General features: G+C 40.8%; 1 protein-coding gene across 3 annotated transcripts in view; it reads right to left on the bottom strand.

Moving 5' to 3' along the window:
* SLC12A7 (solute carrier family 12 member 7) overlaps positions 1-23,985 on the bottom strand; it is a 147,823-nt gene that overhangs the window by 26,668 nt on the left and 97,170 nt on the right. For all 3 annotated transcript variants that reach the window (XM_090039288.1, XM_090039290.1, XM_090039291.1), the window contains exons 10-17: positions 21,862-21,960; positions 20,751-20,808; positions 18,419-18,593; positions 16,741-16,859; positions 14,190-14,288; positions 8,946-9,065; positions 7,288-7,392; positions 4,572-4,740 (exon numbers count right to left, since the gene is read on the bottom strand). In XM_090039288.1, the coding sequence (XP_089895414.1) occupies positions 4,572-4,740; positions 7,288-7,392; positions 8,946-9,065; positions 14,190-14,288; positions 16,741-16,859; positions 18,419-18,593; positions 20,751-20,808; positions 21,862-21,960 (944 nt within the window). The remainder of the gene's footprint in view (positions 1-4,571; positions 4,741-7,287; positions 7,393-8,945; positions 9,066-14,189; positions 14,289-16,740; positions 16,860-18,418; positions 18,594-20,750; positions 20,809-21,861; positions 21,961-23,985) is intronic.

The raw sequence follows: 23,985 nt of genomic DNA, 5'->3' as shown, positions 1-23,985 counted from the left end.
GTTGGCAAGAAATGGCACTGCATTTCATGACTGCACCAGGCAACACTTCCTCCAGCAGCTGGAAATAGCACTCTACTCCTCCAAACCCCACATACTGGGAATTAGCAAATCCCTAACAGCAAGCCACAAGTGGAAACAGCAATGAGAGCAGGGGAAAGGGCATATCAAAGGGATATTTGTTCAATGGATATATGCACCAGTTGGTGATAAAGCCAAAGTGAAAAACTAGATGCAAAGACACTGTCAAGGAAAGTGTTTTATATACTATTTGGACAAAGATATGGTTGACTGCTTATTTTGTTGCATTTTCCCCAAAATAATAGGAAAGCAGGGATCACAGCATTAATACAGTTTTGTTCTGGACACTGATTTGGTGCTTGAGAGAGGAAGTATTGCCAGATTGGGGCCCTAGGGTAAATATTTAGGTTGTGTGGGGACTCAAGCCAGTGTATTTTCAAAAGTATAAAAATACACACACACAAGTATATTTGAAACCTGACAGGGGTTCCCAGCCTTTGAATGTCATTAAGTATAAACCTTATAATTAACCAGCACCTGATGAGGAATTACCTATTTTGTCTCATCTGCCCAAGTCTTTCCATAGCCTGTTCTCAGTTGCTTTGCCTCACGTCAATACATTTAAATCATCTGAGGAAACACATTTGGATCCAATTCTTTTGCACACTCCCAATGGCCCCTGATTTCCTTTCCATTTCTCCTGGGGCCAGGCTACACACAGCAGTCATCCTTGGTGCTCTAATGGACTGACCAGCACACAAGCAACAAAACTGAGTACAACAGACAAACTGAAAACTGAAAATATCAGCAGGATATTGCCTTGGCCTGTGGCAGGGTCCCAATTAAGTCACATAATGCCTGGCTGCACAGCAGAACCTGAATGATTCATATATTAAATTAAGGACAAGTCTGCCCAGGTGTTTGCCACAGCTTTCATTTTGAACCAGACCCTTTCTTCACTCCGCTGGAATTCAGGAGCCGTTCTGCACAGCTGAGCAGAGAAGTGGAGGCTTTTGAAATAAGTGATTCTGCACAGCCCATTTGCTGTGGCTCTTCACAAACCCTTCTCTTTTCAGGAGGGTAAGAAACCTAACCACACAAAGTATATGGCTCCACTTATGCAAGGGGTCATGGTAAAGGGAAAGAGCAAACCGCAACCATGTATATGGGTTAAATTTCTACTGGGAGAATCACTGGTCTCCTAGTAGAAATTGCCAGCATACAGGCAGTCACTGTTTCTTACGAAGGAAACAATGTCTCAACTGTCAAAAGTCTTCCACCACAACACCTGGAAGATCTGTCTTACGAGAAACTCTCTCACTAGAATAAACACCTGTACACTTGACAACTTTGTGATCAGAAGTAGTCATTGAGGCAGCAGTCTTCCCCAGACCTCAGTGACCCTGGTGCATGGGAAGAGTCAAGCTGCTGCTGCTGCTGCTCTCAGCCTTCCCCAGACTGCGGTGACCTAGCCTAGGAAAGGTGTCAGGAGCAGTTGGGGTTGGGGTAGGAAAATCTGAAATGTCTGCATGTTCCCTCGCTTGGGTAGAGCTGAACACCTGTACATGGTCATCAACAGCTGGGGAGTAAGCCACCACACTGCAAAATCACAACAGGAGCCAATTTGTGGAAGATGAACTGCTCCAAAATGAAAGTTTCCTTTCCTCAGCCTTGCGTCCTCTGCAGAGATACTACCTCACCAGGCTGAGAAACACTGGACAAGGATAACAGAGTACTAGATCCCAGTAATGTTTCAAAACTCAAACAAAAACTCATTAAATTGAATGGATTAAATTAAATTTAAAAGCTACAATTATTCTTAGCTTGAGAGATCTATTCAGTTTTATGTCGTTTTCAAACAGACTTTTTAAATACGTATTTGTTGTTTTGCATGAAAAGCTCCACTGAATGAGATTTATGAATTACCAGGGTACCTATAATTGATAATTATATTTCTCTCTGTGAGGTTATTCTGGACTTGTATTTTAGGTTCCTAGTGTTGCTTCAGTTAGAAGAAAACCAGAAGAAAGAAAAAAAGAAATCAAATTAGCGATGCGTTATAATGATTTTGAAGTAAGTTCTTTAGACTTTTTTTTTTTTATGAAAACTCAGTTTCAATTATAAAGACCATAACAATGGTTAAGGAAAAGAACAGATAAATCAAAGAATAAAAAAACCACCAGAGGCTCACCTGCAGTGAAGTTCAATGACTAATGATCACTTGCTTGGAAATTCAATTTATTCCTTTCAAGTGAGACATGAATTAATCATTCAGTACAGCTACAGAGTAACAGGAAGAATGCCGGATCAACTTGTACTTAGCTGCAGGAGGTGCCAATCTCTCCTGAAGTCTTAATGCTAGGATACCACATACAGATATCCAGACTGCAGTGCTCATTAGAAGTACCTTGATACCTTTGCAGTATATTACAACTTCCTAGACTACTTTAATCAGTACAGAGTTAACAGCTAATTCTCACTAGGGACATGAGTATTATTAACAAGAACAACTGCAAAACACCACTACATGTGATATACATAAGTCACCAACAATCAAGCAGCTCTTAGCTTTTTTGTGGTGCTTTGCTTGAGACCAGAGTTAGAGAGGCAATCTACAGCTTACTGAATGTTAAATCCAATGAAGTAAGCCCTCTACTTAAGAAAGCTTGTGCTGTATGTCTCTGATCTAGTTAGTCTACAAAAGGTACAGATCTACCCTGCCTTCTGCCTGACTTCACACTAACATGGTTAACTACCTCTCTCAAATCTTGCTTTGAAGGGACAGGTCTCTTTCATTCTATTGCTCAGCATCATTTTGTTGGCACAAGTAGTCCAGGACCTAGTCCCACTTGATCAGCTGAAAGTATGCCCAGGACAGAGGAGGATTCACTTAGCACATTAACCATGACTGGTTCTTACTTGACCCAGGCCAAACCACAGCATTTCTGACAGTCTCTAGAAGGTAACGCACAATTGCTCCTCTGACTCAGCCACACCCCGAATCATACTTTGCAGTTCCTTATTTGGCCACCTCTCTTGTCTAATTACATACATGACACCTTTACATGCAAAATGTGATGCTTTTAAGGCAACAAGGCCACCTTAGTTTAACCACACTCAACTAGTGCAATCCCACAATTTGAGAAGGAAGACCCACCCATCTTTTGCTTTAACAGTTTTTCAGAGGCTTTGGCAAGGTAGAATAAAACCATGCTTGTATGTTTAAGCCCACTTACATGCCCAGTTGGTGGAAAAGAATCTGGTCCCAAGAGCGCTTTTTCTATGGGTATCTGGCAAATGCAAACTTCATAACTAAGGTTAAATTATCAATATGTTAACATAGATCTGAAATTAGGGCTCTAACTGAGCAATGAAGAAAGTATTATCAAGAAACTTAAGCCAAGCAGAGAATCAAAGTTCATAAGTATGTAGGGATGGAGTAGACTCCAGGGCCGTGTCCAGACAAGTGCATGCAGTCTGTAGTGCCACAGACCTGTCTGCGGTACCACAAACCACATGTACAGGAGTTCCCTGTACTGCTACCTCGCAGTGTGAGGTTTTTTGACCCTAGAATCTCCCAGGGTTAAGTATTCATGCCAAAAGTGCTCAGGCACACTGCCGCAAAACAGGTCTGGCCAGCCAGAGCCATGCTATTGCTGCTGGCCAGGTTCCCAGCCACAGGAATGCCATGGCTGCAGCTCCCTGAGGCCCCCAGGATGCCAGGTAAGGCTCCCCGCTACCATGGCTGGAGTAACCTGCAGAGGGTACATGTGCCACTGCTACTTGTCCCTGGGGAAACGTTCATAATTGTGTGGATGCAGCCCAGGAGGCCATCTAGTTTATAGAATACACACAACCTTTGCAATACACATGTCACTGTAGCAGACAAAAATTAAGTAGTACTAGGTACTGTTGGGTCTTCAAAGACTATAAAGCTTCCGTAGCCTTCTGAAAGTTGGGGCGGGGGGAGGGGGGTTGTTTTTAATTAAAGAATTTCACTTAAAACTTGGCATGTTTCATGAAATGCCCTACTATATAAATATCCTTTATTACAGTTTTTGCTTAGATGTGTATTCCATGTGCATGGCAGGAGGTGTGACTATGAAATTGTGCATTAGATCCTACTGCACCTTATTAATGGTGCAGGGGGAGCCTGGGATCACAATGTGGGCTGAAGGACTCATAGTGGAGGCAGCGGGGAGAACTCTGTCCCTGCTGTGAACCTCATGAGCTGCAGGTCCTGCAGCTGAGGAGGCTTACAGGGCAGGGGGACCATTCTCCCTGCTGCAAGTTTCACAGCTGACAACACTGTAACCATTGCGATCCTTATCAGCTGTGGGGCTGGCAGTGAGTGGTGCACGCCTGTGGCTGGGAGCCCCTCAGTTGATGGATTGGGCTCCCAGCCATTAATTGGTTAAATGTGTAGGTGGGTTGCAGTGCAAGGTGTGATTACCTGGTTAATAACAAGAAGTTAAGTGTAATACACAGAGAGGGGCCTATACGGACTATGAGCCCCAAAATAATATTGGCATTGCAAACCGTCTTTTACATACCTCTTCAGCTTTTTGAACTTCTACACATTTATCCAAGTATATTCCTTGAAGGACAGATCCTACAATGGTCAATCCTTTACCAGCCTTCAGCTGAGAGGTGAAAGAAAGCAATCTAGGGTGCTTAACCAGCTGTTCTGAATCCAAATTCAACAAAACTAAGACTTGAGGCCTGCAGTATAAAAAAGCGTCAGGAAAAGAACCAGAAAATTAGCATAAAGACAAAAATTACCATGAAACATTCATGTGCTTGGGAGTCTACTTAATGCTGCAGAAGTGAAGTAAAAAAAAATCATGGCCTGCTCACAGCACTTGGCGTCATTTTTGTGGTGAGCCCCCCACACAGCTCCCCTTAGCTCCACACTGATTGGAGGAGGAGGGGCCCTAGAAGCCTCACCCCTCCCTGCTGATTGATGGAGAAGGGAGGGGCCACACAGAAGGCATCTCTCTCAGCCAATCAGCAGTGAAGAGGAGGGGGTAGCCACTATCTTGGCTGCTCCCCTTCATACTGCAACCCTGCTCATGACCTTTGCCCCCCACTCAAAGCCCCTGCCCCCCAGCCCAGGCTCTGTGGCTGTCAGCAGCTACACAGAACCTGAGCCAGCTGCAAACATCTGCCGCCTCTCTGCCCAGGCTCTGGCCCCAGCTGCCTTCCAGCCCCAGACCTGGACCCAGGGAGGCACTACATACCGGCAATGCTTCCCACTGTGCTGCCCTCATCACTTCTGCAAAGCAGTGTTGGAACCTGGCATAGCAGGGCACAGTGGAGGGGTGGGGGACAGAAAGCTGCCTGCTCCCAGCTCCCTGCTGCTCTGCCACACTTCCCCTGCAGGCAGGGGCAGAAGTGAGGGGCTCCCAGCTGGCAGCCGGGAGGTTACAAAACAGCTGCTGCCTCCCGGGCCCCAACACAAGCTGTCAAACTATTAAAAAACATGATTGCGATTAGTTGCATGATTAATTGCAACTAATTTTTTTATCATGTTTTTAAAATCACACAGCTAAACTCTCAAAATTATGCACTAAAAATAATTCAAAGATATATAAAAATTATGCAAGACCTTTGTATGAATGGGGGAGGGGATGAGTGTAGGGTGCGTGTATGGCAGAGGATTTGTGAAGGTGTCAGGGGCTGTGGGTTTGGAGCCCAAGGAAGTGGGGGCCTCCGCATGCAGGGTACTGTGGGTCAGAATTAAGAGGCAGCAGCAGGGCTGGGGGGCTGTGGCTTAGGTGTGAGGGGCAGACACACAGCGCCCAGAAAGTAAGCCAGTGGAGGGGATGGGCAGATCAAGGCCCCCACGGTAAGGGAGGAAGTGGGGCAAGGTCAGGGACAGGGCTGGGGTGAACGGGGCCCTGGGGACAGGGCGGGATGTGGGATAGCCACAGGAGACTTGTCCAGGAGTGTGGGTGGGAAGGGATGCGCATCCCCAGGGGAGGCATGGGGGGCATGTGCAGCCCCAACTTGTACATGAGGCAGAAGCAGGCTGCCTGCTGCAGGGTGGAGGTCTGCACCCTGTTGCCTTTACTCCAGAACCCATGGTGGCCAAGCAGCATGTTGCACCTCCTGTGGCCAGGTCGGGGGGGAGGACACAGCATGGCCAGCACATGGCTCCCAGGGCACGGGCAGCAGGGTGCCGAGCCCCAGCCTGCAGCAGGCAGCCTGCCTCTGCCCTACACACAAAATCGGGGTGGGGGCAGGGAGCACAGGCCCCCCATGCCTCCCCCAGGGGGTGTGTGCAGTGGCAGGGAGTCACCCCCCACCCTCATGCCCCTGGACAAGGGTCCCACAGCTCTGTCCCATGACCTGCCCCAGCCCCAGGGCCCCATTCACCCCATCTATGCCCCTGTCCACTCTTTCCCTTACTGTGGGGGGTTCAATCTGCCCCTCCACACTCCCTTCCTCTCACCGCTCCCCCTCCACAGACTTCCTGGTGCAGCACTGCTCTACATGCAGCATGCAGGTTGTGACTGCTTGTGTATGTGTGTGCGTCTGTGCACAAGCCCCCCACCCTCCTCCAGGAACCCAAGCCCAGGCTGCCCTGCGGTCCTCTGTGCTGCCACCACTTCCCTACTGGGTGGCCCAGAGACAAAAATGGAGCAGAGCCTAGATGCAGGCTCCAAAACTATGTGCACCATTAACTGCAATTAAAAAAATTAATGCAAGAACTGATTAACATGTTAGTTGTGCACATTAACTGTTATTAAAATTGACAGCCCTAATTTATTTACATCTTGAGTGACTCCAGTGGTTTTCAAGCTGAATCTGTAGAACTCTAGGGTTCCGCAGGACATCAGAAGTTTTGCAAAGAGACTGGGGGTAATGGCAGAGCAGGCCAGGAGGCAGAGCATTTCCACTGCTGGGCCAAGTTGCCTGGCTCTGTGCCAGTTCACAGGACAGTGGTAGGGCTTCCATATCAGAAGTGATATGAAAGGGTTCTGCAATTTTAGGAAGTTGGGGGACCACTGATACAGTTGAATCCTGTTAACATGTTATGACAATAAAACTGATAAAACGCCAGAAGCCACTGCAATGTGCAAAACGCCATTCCGGTTTCAGTCAACTTTGGCTATTAGTGTATTTGTTCTGGAAAAAATAAATTCCACTCTAGTAAATTCTACTCTAATTCTAGGGTTGGTGAAACTTTGAATAGATTTTGGTAATCAATAGTATTCCTATTTCTGAAGTGATTTGCATTAAAAATAAGACTCCTGGGGCTCTTACCTCCAGTTTTTGGTGTGTGGATGTCCTGCTTCAACCCGAAGCAAAGCATAGCGAGCTGCATTCAAGGACAACCCCCTGATTCCATCCCCCCATTCTTTTTCAGCTCTGAGAAATCAGAAATAGAAATTCCATCAACAGAGCACATTTCCCATTACAGTATGAAAAACAGTACTTTTCTAATAATGAAAGAACTTGTTTACTAGTTAGAACAAAAGGCCTAGAAACCAGCTTCAGTACACCACACGTTGGCTCATAAAACTGGAACGTTCTGAGCTTCAATGACTGCAGAAATGTTACAGCCATGGTTGCTCTGATCCTTTTGGCATCTCCTAACCTATGAGATTGTCAGTGCTCCTAAAGACTGAACTCTAATGTTTGATGGAAGGAAACAAGGAAGAATGCATCTCATATACAAAGTGGTATTACTTCAAAGAGAAAAATTGTGTTGATTATGAGGATTACTGGACTGGATTAATACAGTATCTGTCAGAAATACAATATTTGTCTCTGAAATTTGAAATATTGCCTTTCTGAAGATAATAGCTATGAGACAGATATTTAGCACATGGAAAGTATGAAGACTGTTCTCCCTCCATCCAGGAAGGGCTGTAGTGATAAAAAGATGAGACGGAGGTCCTGGGTTTGTGACAGATTATCTTTTTAACATGCAATCTGAGTTGTCACCTTCTGGAATCTGAAAGTCAGGTTTTCTTACACATGCTGAGATGGTAGAAAAACTTAGTTTGGGCACTATTTTACACCTACATTCAGACCCTTCTGGGCAAACTAAAAAATAAATTACTATGTTAAAGCAAGTAAAACAGATTGATTTTGGAAAAAAAGTACTGTTTACAGATGTTTGGGAGGGTGTTTGAGTGTGTTAACCATCAGTATACCAGCTAAATCTTTCTGAACCTCCTTGGTCCGAGAGGAGGAATCATCTTTGGCAATGGCAACTCTTCTCATTCAGGTGGAGGCACTGGGAGATCAAATGACAACTTAACCATGCAGGACAACCATAACTTTTTTTAGTCAGCAAGGTAAAATAAAAAAAGCAATGCTGCTCCTTTAGTTTGATGTTGCCTAGGATTTTCCTATTATCAAAGGGAAGATGGGACAACCAATGCCCAGATCTATAGACCTGTTCATTTGTAGAGGATCTATGCACCAAATAAGCCAATCTTGATGGTAAAAAAAAAAAAAAAAAAAAAAAAAAAAATTGATTTTAGAAAAAGTCACTGACCAAATAAACCAACCAGAACAAGCTGAGTTTTCAGGTTAAGTCTGTTACTGTTACACACACACACACCCCGTAAAAGATGGTACTAGACGTTAATACTTAAGAACAACATTCAAACATTTTTTAAATTATATTAATTTCATATTTTAACTGTATATGTTTTTATGTATTAGAACTCAATGCTTTTAAATAGAGATTCTTCAGTGTATTTTTAAATGGAATAAAAACTCAATTTGTTCAATGCTAAATTCTCACAATGAGAATATTGTTAAATTTTCACTTAACAATACAAATTAAAACTTACCATGTTCTTACAAATGCTCATTATACGATTCAAAAATTTCAAAAATGTATAACAACTTTAATATTAGGGAATATTAACAAAGAAATTAAATATAAAGTAAACAAATAGTCTTACCCTCTATATTCTATGTATTTGTAAATACATCCAGCAATCACCATAGCAATCAAAGCATAGTACCAAGAGCAGATGAACATCAAGGCAAGACACAGACTCATCCCCAGGAATGAGAGAGTCCTAAGAAGAGCAAGCATTTTTGAGGTTTTGTTGGCTTTAACACTTATGCAAATGATCAAAGTCAGTTTTTCAATTTAATTAACTGCCAAAAAAGACCAGCCACAACTTCAAATGTTATTTGATCACTAACATGTTACTTTAAAGTGCATTGCTTTCAACTCCAGTAATTACTATAAAATACTAACATCTGTATTAAAGTAGCTTCTAGTACAAGCTTATAATAGTTATTAACACATACCTACCTTATAATGTTCAATTCTGAATTTCTACCTGTCACTCTCCTCAGTTTTCAAACAAGTGCTTTATCCTACAACAGCCATAGACTCAAGGCAGTCTGCCTGCTTTAAAGTCTAACTACCATGCTCAATACTAAGTTAAGTATATCATTCTATTTTAATCCACGAGAAAAAACACACACCGAACAATAGGGAATTTGTTAACTCCAGACAATTAAATATATTATAATTATCCTTGCATATGCCCCCTCTCCTGTGATAAATACTGTTGTCAGACAACCAAACATAAAGAAAACAGCTTTAAAAGTTAAAAAAAAGAAAGCCCGATAGGAAATGAAATAGAAAGAACAAGTATTCACCAAATAAATAGAGATTATAAATTTGCTTTGTTTTTAGTTTTTCCCCATGAACTCGGAACAAGCAATTAGTTACAGGATAGAGATCACAAACCAAAGATTATCACTGTGGCGCCCATATTTATTATAAATAAATATTAGACATAATGGGAGATTATACAGCCCATATTTTTTATTTATGCACGTGTCTGTGTGTAAATTAAAGAAAATATGGGCCACACACTCCCACTTACCCCTGTATTTTTATTTATATGCCCATTGTATAAATTTATGTTGTATTAAAATAGTATAAATTTACTGAATAAAGTTTTTTGTTGTATAACATCTCATGTTATGTTGTAAAAATTGTATAATCTTTTATGTATACAAAATAAAAATAAAATATGGGCTTCCCCTGTGATAAGCTTTGGCTTGTAAACCCCATCCTGTAACTAATTGTCATACACACCCACACACAGACTGTATAAATTCTAGCATAGAAAAGCTTACGCCCTGTTTTGGAAGAGCTCTTGATACTTTCTCAGTTCACAGAGCTTTGGAAAATTGGCATGGGGCGGTGTCTCAGAGATGCCTGTTCTCGGATTCAGGAAAAATCTATTTATACTTGGACAATTTACAGGCTGCAGTTTTCCAGCTTTCACACAGAGCATAGGCACACAGCACACTGTGTATAATGCGGTCTACCAGAATTACCCTGCTATATGACAGGGACCATAGCCTCTTATAACCCTTATCTACACATGACTGGGAAGGGGAAATTTCAAGTTCCTCATTAGAAATTTTTGGGTTTCAGACCATTATTATTCTGAAGGGAGCCAGCAGAGACCCATACATTTAGATGATGCATCATTATTCAATAGCAGGACATGCTCCTCATTTTCCAGGTGTCCAACTTGAGATACCTGGGGCCCAATTGCTGTAAAGGGCAAGCACTCATTATAGAAACTCTGATCAATGCAACATGCAGATGCACAACAAACTGACAGGAAGAAAGTGCAGTCTACAGGGAAGAGGACACAGTTGCAAAACAAAAAGTTTTTGGTTCTGGTCTTGCCTGTCACTGATTCAGCACGTGGCCTCAGGCAAATAATTATCTGACTTTCAATTTCCCCTATTTTCTATAAAACAGGGAAAACAATAATTATCTATCCAATCCCTTCTTCACTTTTTAAACATAGGTACTAAGGTTTCAGTTGTCTAGATTCACAAAATCAATGAGGCACTGTGAATATCTGTTTTCCTTTCTGCAAAAAGCTGTCTTACTCTTGGTGGACCTCAGTTCTGTTTGTAAAATGGAAATGATAGAGCTTGGTATCTCACAGTGGAATTACACTGATAAACCAATTAATGTCTACAAGACTAAAGTACCATGCTTTAAAAAGTCTATAATGGATTAGTAATCCCATATACAGGGCAGCCTCTCCATGATGTGAAGCTTTTAAGAAGTGGGTTTATCACCCTGAAGGATAGCAATAAAACATGAATATTTAAGAATTGTTTCCTATCCTAAGAAATACTATGTGCAGGGGAATATCTCTGTGGGGAAGAAAAAAAAAAAAGTATCAGTACTCATCTCTGCCATTTGAGCTAACAGTAATTGGCAGGAGTAATAGGTTGCCATCATCAGTAGAGACAACGCATTGCACAAGTACATTTCACTAGTAAATGCTTAAAATTCAGATACTACTTCAGAATCATACAGATTACTAGTGTAAAACTTGAGTAAAAGTTGAGTAACAGCTCCGAAATTGGCTCTTGAAAAAAGATAATAAGTTAAAAAAAGAGCATTTTTAGGGAATAACTAAGTGAGCTCTAATCTTACATGCAATAAAACAGATCCCATTTCACTGTTGAAATAAAGTGTTTTTGAGGATAAAAGATATGCCTCTGGTTGAAATTACTAAAAGAAATAGTAAAAAAAAAAAAATTAGACCTGGTAACAAAACCCAAAAATTTATTCTTTCACAAAATATGTGCTACTGTTATCAACACTATGCATATACAGAAAGGTAACTGCATAGGTATAACAGGAACTCAGAGATCCAATTAAGTCAACAGATTTGAAACAACATTTTTAAAGTTATGCCCTTAATTTACTTTAAACTCACTCTCATCAACTACAACTTCCAATAAAATGCATTGGTCTATTGTAGTGCTGGCATAAAAGTTCACTTTTTTTTATTTAAAGGAAGCATTAAATGGCTTGCCTTTTCCTTATCTATGGTCCATTTCTACTGTAACCCAACTCCCCAATGTCCCTGGCAGTGGTATACACACTTGGCCAGACTATATATTCTGCAGATCAATTAGTAAAGTCTATTAGAAAGCTGCAGCAATGAAGCATACTGCCCAGGTAAATCACTTAAACCTGGGAATGACAAAATTAAGGAAGCACTGGCAGCCTGTGTTTTACCTGCAGTTTGTACATGACGACACACTATGTCTGGGGCTTTTTCCATTCATTAGCAGCTTTTCTGAATTTACTGTGGTTACAGACCACGTTGCAGCTGTTCCTCTCATCTCTTCACATCTCCCTAGCACTTCTCCTGCCCCTTGCTGTTTTTATCTATTGTCTCACACATGCACCTGTCCTACTCTCGGTGCTTTTTCCTTCACACTCTTATGCCTTCCTTCCTGGTTCTTTCAACTTCCCACACATCTTACTTTCTCTCTCACCCCCTCTGCATTCAAGTCAAGTTGTTTCTTCCTTCTCCACCCTCTTCATTGGTTGGCACAGGTAGGGAGAAGCACTTAGAGCCCAGGAGAAGGTCTCCCTGCTTTTGACGTCCTGTGTTCCTTGCTCTTGGAAGGAACTCTTGCATGGAAAGGCCGGCTCAGGATGCAGAGCCCTGGGATGGGACCTGCCCAGCTCACACCACAACTGAGCATGTTCAGACTTGGACATTCCAGAAGCCAGAGCTTTGCCAAATTTATGTCCCTGTGCACATTCACCTTAAAAACAATATATTCTACAGCAAAGTCCCTGGTCTAAAGCATTTGAGCAGACAGATTTCCCAATGAACTGGAAGATTTTTTTTTCCCCCCCTAAACATGGGTAAAATGAATCTCACCTCCTGAAATGGCTGAACTGATCACATATATCTTTCCACAGAATTTCAGCTCAACCAGTTAAAAACTGCAACTGCAGTCGGCTTAATTTTATAGTGGGAACTGTACAGGCAGTACTTCCTTTAATGAAATTTATAATACAAAAAAATTAGCAGCACTTCAGATAACCCTACAAGTATTCCACCCTTCCTACCTGCTTTATACCTTACCATGGATGCAAGGGACTCATTCCCAAACCTCAGTTATTCCAATTAATTTTAAATAATCTATTTCACTATAAATAGTATGCAAAGGACACATGCATATGCAGCAAATCCATCATTAGCTGTGTATATTTTAGAAATTTAACTAAAAACCTACTCTAGAGGCTCATCCATCCACGTGCAATTAAAAATATGTTTGCAAACATTTGGTAATTAGTCAAGCCAGATCTGCTCCTTTCAAAAAAGAAAATGACCCTTAAAAACACATGCGCTTCTTTGACACAATACTGATATAAAAATCGTGGTTCGTTTCTCGGGAGGAGGAAAAAAACCTTCACAGACACACTCTATTAGCAACACAAAAGATATATATTTGCAAATAGGGTCAGAGGGAGAAGACAAAAGATCAAATCCCTCTGCCCCCGAGCACAATCATTAGCAGGCTTTTATCCCCCCTCTCCTGACCACGTGTGTAGAAGGAGGAATTTTTACAACTCATTTCCGGTTCATACAAACATATATGTAAACATGTCGCTTCATACGTCCCATGTGCATTATAATTAACTACTTAAGTATGCGGGGCGGGTAGGCTTAATATGCATTAGGCTATCACGCGTGCGTGGATGGAACCCAAGGTTACTCAAGGTTCAACCTGAAGGCAAAAATGGCATTTGCTCTTATCTTAGCCTTAGGAATGTGGGGTCATGAAAGAAAGTGTGATTTAGTGTAACAAAGAGATAGTAAATTTGCAGGACAGAGAGGGAGTGATACCTTAGTACAAAGGGCTTTTGGTGGTTTTTCCCATCAATTTCCAACCCCCCCCTTCCCTCTCCCATTAAGGAGACAAGGAGGGGTAGCAGCTGTGGTTTTTTTTTTTTCCTAAATCTGCTATTGATAATGCATTTTTAATAATATTTCTAACAATACTATCCACTATTCTTGGTACCAATGACTTGACAAGGGATCAAAATGAAAAAAAGTCGTAAGTTTAAATTACAGCTATCCTTATATTTACTGCTATTATTAATAAATTACCAGTCTTGCTTATTCTCTGCAACAGAGAGAGAAACTAACTGTAAACAATAAGAGGGGAAACAAAGTTATTTTCCCTACTGCTTTTTTGGGTCTCTAACTTTAATATTGTAAATCTGATTATTGAAAAATCAATCAACTCTACTCCTGAAAGCATTTGATGTATGCATGATTCATCCATCAAATTTTACTCTTCCAAATTAGATGCATATAAAGAAGACACCCTACCAGTGGTAAAACTTGAAACGAGGTCTCCAGTTTGGAGTTCGTAAAAGGGTCTGTACTGCACAGGCCAAGTTCACAAACATATAGCACATGAGGAAAAACCTGTGGGGGGAGAAAAAAAAAAACCACATTAAAAAAAATAGGAAATAAACTCTATAGCCCTCCAATATAGGAATAAACAACTGTATGTTAAAAAAAAGGGTCAGATGAACTTTAAATATCTATATATCTATCTATCTATATATCTATCTCAATTTTTTTGGAGGAAGCTGTAAAAAACAAACACTACAATGAACAATCAAAAGATGGGAAGAAACCATCTCCCAATAGATTAGAACTTTTTTTTTTTTTTTTTTTTTTTTAAATACTTTGATGAAACAGTGTTTATATCCCTCAAAAAGTGTGGCTATTGTAGCTCCGGATTCAAATAAGCCTTTAATCCTTTTACTATTTTGCTAGAGTTCTTTATTGAATGATACATGCAACTTTGTTCCACAAACTAATTGTGTTTTGTTAAAAAAAGTAGTCCTTACCAATTTTAAAATGTAGTGCCCTTTAAAATGTCACCAGATATCCTTTTGGCCTTGTGTTTGAAAAAAGGAGGAACAGAAATGTCCAATACAATTTTTATACTGCACTGGTTCTCTACAGCTTTCTAAATTGCAAGTCAAGTTGCTAGCTTTGACCTATGAGATTCTAAACAATCTGGACCCGCCATACATAAGGGACAGTTTTCTCCCTTACACCCCAACATGACCCATAAGATCAGAAGATCAAATCACCTATAAGTAGCATCAGTGCACCAAGCTCGCTTGGTGAAAACACAAAAGGTCATACTTGGAACTTGTTCCCCCTTGAGACCTAGAAGATGCTGAGGCTCAGGCTTCAACGGGAGTGCTACAGAAACTTACCTGTTTGGGCAGTGTAGAGGCATCTGATTTGATGCTTGCCCTGGGCACGTCTACACAAGACGTTTACTGAGCAGTAGACCAATTAGCTGAGCAATAAATGTCTTACTTCTGCATGTGTGCTCGTATTAGGCTGAAGTAAATTAATTTACTCCACAGCAAGATAGTACTTGTAAATGTAAGTGCTAGCCTGCAGTAGAGTAATACTCTGCAGCAATACACGTGTAGACATTGTCCCAGCCAGCCCCTCCACAGAATGTTGAGCTGGGGGGGGGGATGGGGAAATCAGACCCAGGCTGGCAGGCAGACCCCCCCCAGACTCCCTGCCAGCCAGGGCTGCTCCGACCCAGCTCAACTTTGAAAAGTTATCATCATCAGTGGGTTTCTTGAATTCAGGCCAACCCCACAATGCAACAGCACTGAGCACAATATCTGACAGGTAGTCTCTCTGAAAACTTGTACATAACGGTAATGACATCTTTTTACTTCTAGTCCAGCTAATAGGCCCAATAATTTTAAGCTAATAGATCCAAATACTTCATTTGACAACTGCACTCCCACATCCCCCACTAGGAGATTATAGTTATTCACTCGGGGTCCTTCGACGCCTAGTCAGTCACTCCTTTTTAGAAGATGGAGGTCCCATCCTAGAATCTTGGTTCCTAAATATATGATCTTGCAGTTAAGTGCATTAAAATGTGTTTGTGCACACCACATCTACTCCACAGATCTGGATTGCTCATCATTATTGGTCTCTAACATGTTCATCACGTGCAAATCTTTTAACAGCAATATTTTTGTATTTAGTTTCAAATCACTGATAAAGACATTAAATAGGATTCTATTTTTTTAAAATACTATGTGATGACACTAACCACTCTGATTGGATAACTCCCTGCCTACAAGTGATTTTACCTAGATCCTTTAGTCAGGTTTGACTCATTCTGGATTGATTTCTGTGCAACTCATTTTTCAAATCAAAATGCTACTCAGCACTACACATCAAGTATTTTTACAGAGGTCATTACATTTTAAAATAAACTCAAGGGCCACATCCACACACCTTGCACCGCTGCCATGTGTCCCCGTGGAACACCTGTGCCATGTGCACTTTGGCATGTGGCAAGTTACTCCAGGTGTGGTAGGAGAGGCTGGGGCCAGCACTATGCTGGCTCCAGCAGCCTTATCTGGGGGTTTGGGGGCCTCCCAGGGCTGCAGCAGTGGCAATTCAGCCATGAGGAGCCTAGCAAGCAGCCGCAGGGCAGCTCCAGGCAGCCTGGCTCCGCTTTCAAGCGTGCTGCCTGTGCATATGCTGCTCTACTTTTTTCCGCATGTTTTTTTGACTCCGATATCTGGGAAGCGCTCCCTTGCAAAAGTAGAGAGCATATGAATGTGTGGTATGTGGTTCTGTAGACATGTTTGTAGCACTACATACTGCACAGCCACACTCATCTAGAAGCAGCCAAGGATTTTAAGTTTGTGGGCAATGTAGATTCTCTTGTTTTAACTGTGAACGTTGCTAACAAAAAAGAAACCGAAAGATTTGTCACTTATTTCAGAGACAAGAAAAAAGTTAATTTCCCTAGTGACTTATTTCTTAAAGCTTTAATGGATACAATTATCAGCAAACGTCTCATTGAACTTACATTGAAAGAATCGGTGCTACGCTGTCCAGAGAGGCTATGAGAATTCCTATCTCACAAATACAAGCAGTGAGAAGCAAAGCCCAGGTTGGTTCACCATTTGCTTTTCCATGACCAAACACCTAATTCAGTTTAATTAAATAGCAGAGAGGCAAGGGAGGAAAGAATAAATCAGTTCAATAAGTAGTTCAAGATGTACTCAAGACACCAGCTTTAAAGACAAAACATCAGAAAATGTTTTTGCCAGGTTATTGTTACCACTAACACATAAGGGAACCATCTTACAGTTTCTATTTAAAGACAAATTTTCCAAGTAATTTTATATCCAAATATCTGCACATTCCTATACACACACAAGAGAAAGCAAACTTGAAAGTGAAAGGCTTGAGGAAGGAAAAATATGCTTTTTAATCCTACAAGCTTCAAAATTTCCAAAAATGGCAAGGTCCCTCCTGTAATCATTACCCTGCAGTACTCAAGACTTGATTAACATGTTAATAATGGCATAAATGGGAAGGGCACTACCTGATCACCCAAGTTAAAAAGACACCATAAAATGGGAAATGAGTCATACAAATATCCTGCATATAGCATAGAACATCTTTTATGGCTGTTTTATATAGTGCCTTATATTTACCACGAGGCCAGAAATGACAATTAGCCAATTGGCAACCCCAGCCTAAGGCTAGAAGGTGAAGTGGGGAGAAGGAGGAGGAGGGAAAGAAGGAGGGAGCAGGGACTGCCAGGAACAGAGCAGCAGAGGATACCATCACATGTGGCATGGCAGGAGGTGCAATTGTTGGGATTGGGGTGGGAGAGGATAAGAGACAGAAGGAACTGTCTCCTGAAATGAGGGCACCTTTAGCTTCTTGCCTTGTCTCAAGATAAAGGCTTGAAAGACTTCACCAGAAAAGTGTGGGCACTACCACAATATTTGAGTTGGGTATCCTCTATTAAAAGAGGTAAATTTCCTGTTTTTGTGAACTCTTCAAAATGCTTCTTTCTGTTTATCAGCACCACCTTTGTTCTGTTCAAGCTAAAACCTTAAGCCACTTGTTTTTCAGCTCCCTCTGCTTTTCCTGAACCCTGCAACACCCAGGACACTGTGCTGTCTACACTTTCCAAACTATACTCATCTCAGAGAAAAAGTGACATTTCAGTCACAGTTAGGTCTTGCTGTTCAGATTCAGTGTCAGAGAAAAAGGAAATAACATTTATGCCTGCCTTGATGCTCTTTTATGCATAATGAGCAATGCCTTCAATTGTAGCTCTCCACTTCCCTATGAAGAGTGAATCTAAAATAGCATCACATAGTTCTATACCAAGATCAAATTTATTTAAACTAACATACAAACTAACAATCCAAACCCAATCTGGAATCTAAAAAAGTTATGTTGCTGGTTATCGTCTAGCTTGCACATTCCATGGGCCCAAATTCTGCCTCAGTTTCAACCAAGGCATTTACTGTCTGTAAAATAAAGGAAATTAAATTGCCCAAGGACAAATAAAGGCAGCTTTTGGCCTGCAGTTGCAACTTGGTCTACTATTCTCGTCTCAAAATAGGCTAACTCCACTCTCTCTCATTGATCTGCAGGGGGAAAGAAATAAAAAGAATTAGAAACTATTTTTCTCAACAAGTGTAAATGTATTTAAAATAATTTAAGAAGGAATACTAGCTCACATGAAGAAATGGGACAATGCCATCTCTTGAAATAGCCTGCAATAGCCGGGGAGCACCAGTGAGACTCTGAAGACCAGCACCGCATGTTGAAAAGAATGAGCCAATTACAATCACCCATGGGGAAGGCCATGCCAAGGTACCAATCACTAGGTTTCCATTAACTGCTTCTCCAAACCTGGGGGAAAAGCAAATACATTAGCACTTGCTGCTGTCTTGCTAAAGTAAATTTTTCTAAGTGTAACTCGACATGTATGTCTCTTAATTTATCTGTCAGCAATTAGTAAATGACACACTAGAATAAAACCATGCATCTTAGGGTTTACCTAGCTACTGATTACTCTTACACTCATTGTAAAATAGTAATCAAATCAGAACCGAAGTTTCAGACCACTCCTGCCATTTACTATTGTTGTTATGACATGTTTACAAAGCATAAAAAAACCCACAGCATCTAGACATACTTAAGAATTTATACCACTAGGAAAACCATGCTTACATACTCTGAACTGCTTGTCGTATCAAGCTAATTGCCAGGACATGGTAACACTAACCATGACAAGAACCACCACATTTTTAAAAGCCTCTCCTGCGGGTGGGTGGAATTTTTTTTATGCAGATTTTTAAAAAGGCACGTGCTTCTTAAACATTGCGCAGATCTCTTATGGTGGAATTTAGTTTAGTACTTCCTTAATGAAGTAATAACTAACTGTGTAGTAGTTCCAGTGCACTGTTATTTTGTGATGCTTACTGAGCATTACCCTAATAACACTGCACAGGAGGCTGTTAGCAGGGTTATTAACTGCCACACTACACTACTATCCATACTATGCAGTGTGTAGGGTTTATGGCCAGCCAGTACAGGGTTGCTCTGAACTGCTGCCTGGCTAGTAGATGTCAGAGGGACTTGGTATGCACTGACCAGAAACCCTGCATGCTGTAAGGACCATGCCTGGCCAGTGCCTGCTGGGTCATTCCTGGCTGCACACAAGGAGCCTGGCCAGTGCATGCTTCCAGAGCAACTCAGCACAAACTGGCCGGGCTCCTTGCATGCAATTGGCCAAGCACGGGCCAGGCATAGTCTCTGCAGCATACAAGCTTTCTGGCCAGCACGTGCCAAGTCACTTGGAGCTGTTGCCTGGCCAGCAGATGCCAGAATAGATGAGCACACAGCAAAGGAACCATCCAGCCTGCCAATGTGAGCCAAATTACTTTAGCTCCTGCTGGCCAGGCAGTAGTGTGGAATCTAATTATTTGGGGGGTGGGGGTGTCCATCTTAAATTCAAGGTCAATTTAAAATTAAATAAATACAATAGTAAAAATTCCTTTTTGGCCTATTATCTACAAGTTCTTTTCAGGCTACAAGAACACTAGAACAGGTAAAAGAACATGACACTATACCTACAAATGGCAGGATCAGTTGACAGAAAGCAGCCTTGCAGGTAGGACCAGTTTCTAAAACCCACATTTGCCTAAAATTTAGTTGTCAAAACCGGAGTTTCAGGACACACTTGCACATGGTAGATTTTGAGCAGAGAAGTACATGCCTGTGGTACCACCACATTAGAGCCCTTAAAATACTGAACTCAGACAAACAGGGCCCTTAAAATTTTGCTCTTAAATTGTCAAATGATATTTCAATGCTTTGCAGCTTGTGATAATCCAGCCTGGTGTAGGCTTGTGGCATTTATCTAACAACAAGTTGCAAGTTACGAAGGGGGAATGCTGCCCACCTGAATGCTCTGCTTCAGCACCATTACAGCTACAAACTACAGTTTTACTTTCAAGAGCAGGTGCTGTGGCAAGACATGTGAAAAATAGTCTTTGAAAGACCTAGGACTAAGATGGCTCACCATTTGATTAAACTATAATTAGCACTCTGAATTTCAGGCAGAGAACAGGCAGCCAGCAGCGATCATAACGCAGGTGCAATATGCTCTCAACAATAAAAACCATTCAAAAAAGGTTAGCCCCTGTGTTTAGCTCACCTAACCTTCTAGTAATGCTAATCCATCATTAGGAAGTTAACTAAGACCTCTCCAATTCGTATGGTTTTGCAAGTAGTGCATCCAGAAACATAAGGATGCAGAATTAAGGCAGGTCTGTATTAAGTTAATAACTGACATTTTTTGTAGTTCTTCAGCTTCCCCTTTGGTCTTGTTTGTAAACATTACAAGAACACTAAGAAGTTAAGAATTGTAACTGAAGTTGCAATAAGTTAGAAAACAATACCTTATAAACCGTTAGCAAAATAAGCCACTATTGATTCAGATAATCCAAAAGTCAATTTACAAAAAACATGCACTTTATGAGATAGAAATTAAATGCAACTCACTTATCTCTTAATATCACACCTTCTATACAAGCACCAAATAAGACTATGCATGACAGATCTATTTTTTTTTTTAGAGTGAAGGAAATACAAGAGTACTTTTGTATTCTACATACTTCAATGTATAGAAAAAATACAAAACCATACTTAAAAATTGTAAAAATGTCAGAAGCATAAACTTTACTTTTTTTCCCCCCCTTCTAGCTCTAGTGAGAGGAAAAAAGTTACCAATGTTTTTTTCATGGCCTCTTGTATTTAATCTTATCCCAAAGATAGCATTGAAAATAACCAACATATACATACAGTGTATATTTACCTGTAAAATAAGTATTTGCAGTATCTACACTTCTAAATGTTTCATTGCATCAGTTTTTCCTCTGGTATTATTATCCAGTATTACGTTTGAAAGCCAAACAAAACAGTTACTAATTGCATTTGTAGAAATTTACTAACAAAACCATAAACAATAGTGTAAAAGTTAACTATAAAGCAGGCTCAGTGCTTCAAGGACGGGCTAAGACACAGGCCTAGTCGCCTTAAAGTCTAAAGCAAAGATACAGCTCTGCTCCCTATTAGTTAGCATGCAGCCAAAAACCAGTTTTGAAACAATTAAGAGTTCTCACACTAACCTGATATCTTGTTTTCTTTCACAGTGAAAAATTCCCACCTGCACGCACATCTTGTCTGTAAACTATAAATTGCCTCTAACAGTTTTATTCGGGGCCTCTGAGCTTGCTCAGGGTGCCCAGCATGCTGAATAAATTTTGAGACTGACAGCAACTCTGTGTCTTTAAGAACAGCTCTGCAAGGGGTCACAAACTCAACACGTTGACCAGGCCAAAATATATGCAAAAAGAATTAAACCAGCATGATTTTTGTATCCTTGGATTAGTACCCATTACAAATTTATTTTAACTTGGAATTGTGAGAATAAATAGAAAATATTTAGGATTTCCGCTCAGTTTAGGTGCTGCTATTGCTGTTTGTTGTAAACAGCACCCATCATGAATTATTTCCCAGTAAAAAATGAGAAGGTCTTAAGTCCTGCATACTTATGCCTTCCAATATATAATTTGAAAAAAATATATAATTATTTGATTGCGTTAAAGGATACAAATGAAGGATGTCGTTGAAATAGCCAAAATTGTTCCAGTTGGAATAGATTTCTGAGCATCCTTAAGGTCACCAGATCTGTTAGAACCAGCCATAATACCTAAAAATAAGGAAGAAAAAAAAAAAAAAAAAATCAGCTTTATAAAGCATCACAAAAATTAGCAATTCTATTATGCAAGTATTAATAAACTCTGTGTACATGTGCATGTGGTCATAGCAAAAAAAAAAAAAAAAAATACAAGACCCGACTGAATGAAGGGAAAAAAAATTCTGTAACCCACAGAAAAGTATACCTACAATTTTAAACCGTTCATTGCTTCAGAAACTTGAGCTTGTACTCAAATCATAAAAAGAAACTTCAGGTGGTTCAGGGAAAAGGTGGTAACAAACTATTCTGAAGCCACAACCCAAAATAAGGATTTTATTAAAAACCAAGAAATAGTTCAGATGTGACAAATGTTGAGGCTAAAAACTAACATTGGAGTGACCTGTTTACACCTTGTGCCTGTAAGAACTACATTTTTGGTTAGTCAACAAAGTTGGGATGCAAAATTAGTTGTGGGAGCTCAATGCCAAATTATATAGGACTGAATTAAGCACAGGCTCAGACCTGTTCAATTTAAAACTTTTATTGTTTCACAAAGTCATAAACTAAAGGAGGTCTGTTGGTTCACGAGGTTCCCAAATCAAGCCCTTGCTCTCTAACCCGGAGGCTAGGTGCGGCTGCCGGATTCAGTAGTCTCAGAACTGGTCAACAGCTCATTTAAAAGGAGTCCCTTATCTTTTTTTAGGCAAAAGATACAAAACTGTCCCCATGGTGGAAGTGAGGCATCTAACATAACTTTACTATTAGTTATATATGATAACACTTATGCATATGCATTTTCTAATTCTTACTTCTATTGGTTATTTAGTTAACTTATCTATATTATAATATCAGGTGATACGCTTTGTATTATAATCATTACGCTTCTTATGTTAATTCTTAATGACCTTTACATTTCTTATGCTAATTTTCTATAACCTAAATACATTATTCATCTATATGTTTTGCTGGTTTTTGCAGGGTTAAAATGTCAAAACTGACATAATATGCGGTTATTTTTTCGTCATTGCGGTTTAGCCATGCAGTTTCCTATTCTTAACAATGTAAGCGGCATGTCTGCTATTTTTATCATTTGTTTAAAAGGTCAGAAGTTCAGTATTTTCATCTAAGGGTCAGAAAGTGATTACCAGAATGTCAATCGCTGACTCCTCAACCTCCTTGAAGCATTCTGGGAGTTTTAGTGCATTTTTTTTTAATGCTAGGCCTTGCTTAGCATAAGCACTCTCTCACATTAGTAGGTAAACTGTGCAAGGAACATGAAGAAAGCAAGCTAGGAGGGGTGGATGCTGTGACAGGGACATGGGAAGGGTAGTGAGGAGCCTACAGTCCAGGTCCAGGTGAGGTAACAATCCATAAGAGTGAGGAAATGCTCCAGCAAAATGTAGACCAGGCCCAAGGGACCCCAGAGAGACTGGTGAAATGAGGCACCACATCTGTAACAAAGTAGGTCCTTGCGCCTGCACTTGCTATTGGTCCTTGCGCCAACAGCAAGTGCCATCATGAATGTAGTGACAATCTGACCTCAAACTCACACTCAATTGTTTTATCCCACCTCTGGAAGAGAGAAACTATAGGCAGCTCACAGAGTACATTACATATGACCTGTTGAGTGCCTGATAAAGAATCAATGGAAATGGCAGATCACTAGTAACATGTGGCTGGAAGGGACCACCCCCATTGTGTCCAATCCCCTGCAACTGTAGGTACCGTGTAATTAGATGTTCACATTCAAAAGGTCCAGCCCCTCTCCAAACCACATCCCAGAGTACCATGTCAAACCTGATGGCAAACTCGGGACCCTTTAGTACAAAAAAATACCCAGGACAAAAACTATAATGGGCTACTGAGAAAGAACAGGAGATATACCAAGAGGGCCAACGATGTCTTCAGGCTCTGTGATGCTGGGGAATTTTTATATAAAAACATGCCTGGGTGGTGCCAGGAGGTGGATCATGCCCCATGCTACAAAATGGCCCCAGGTAAACCTGATGCAAGGGAAAATTCCTGTCACCTAATCTG

The sequence above is a fragment of the Crocodylus siamensis genome, chromosome 3 (genome assembly GCF_052110815.1).
Source record: "Crocodylus siamensis isolate JL-2025a chromosome 3, ASM5211081v1, whole genome shotgun sequence".
Lineage (NCBI taxonomy): Eukaryota > Metazoa > Chordata > Crocodylia > Crocodylidae > Crocodylus > Crocodylus siamensis.
The sequence above is the reverse complement of the archived record's forward strand: the minus strand, read 5'-3'. Positions and strand labels throughout refer to the sequence as shown.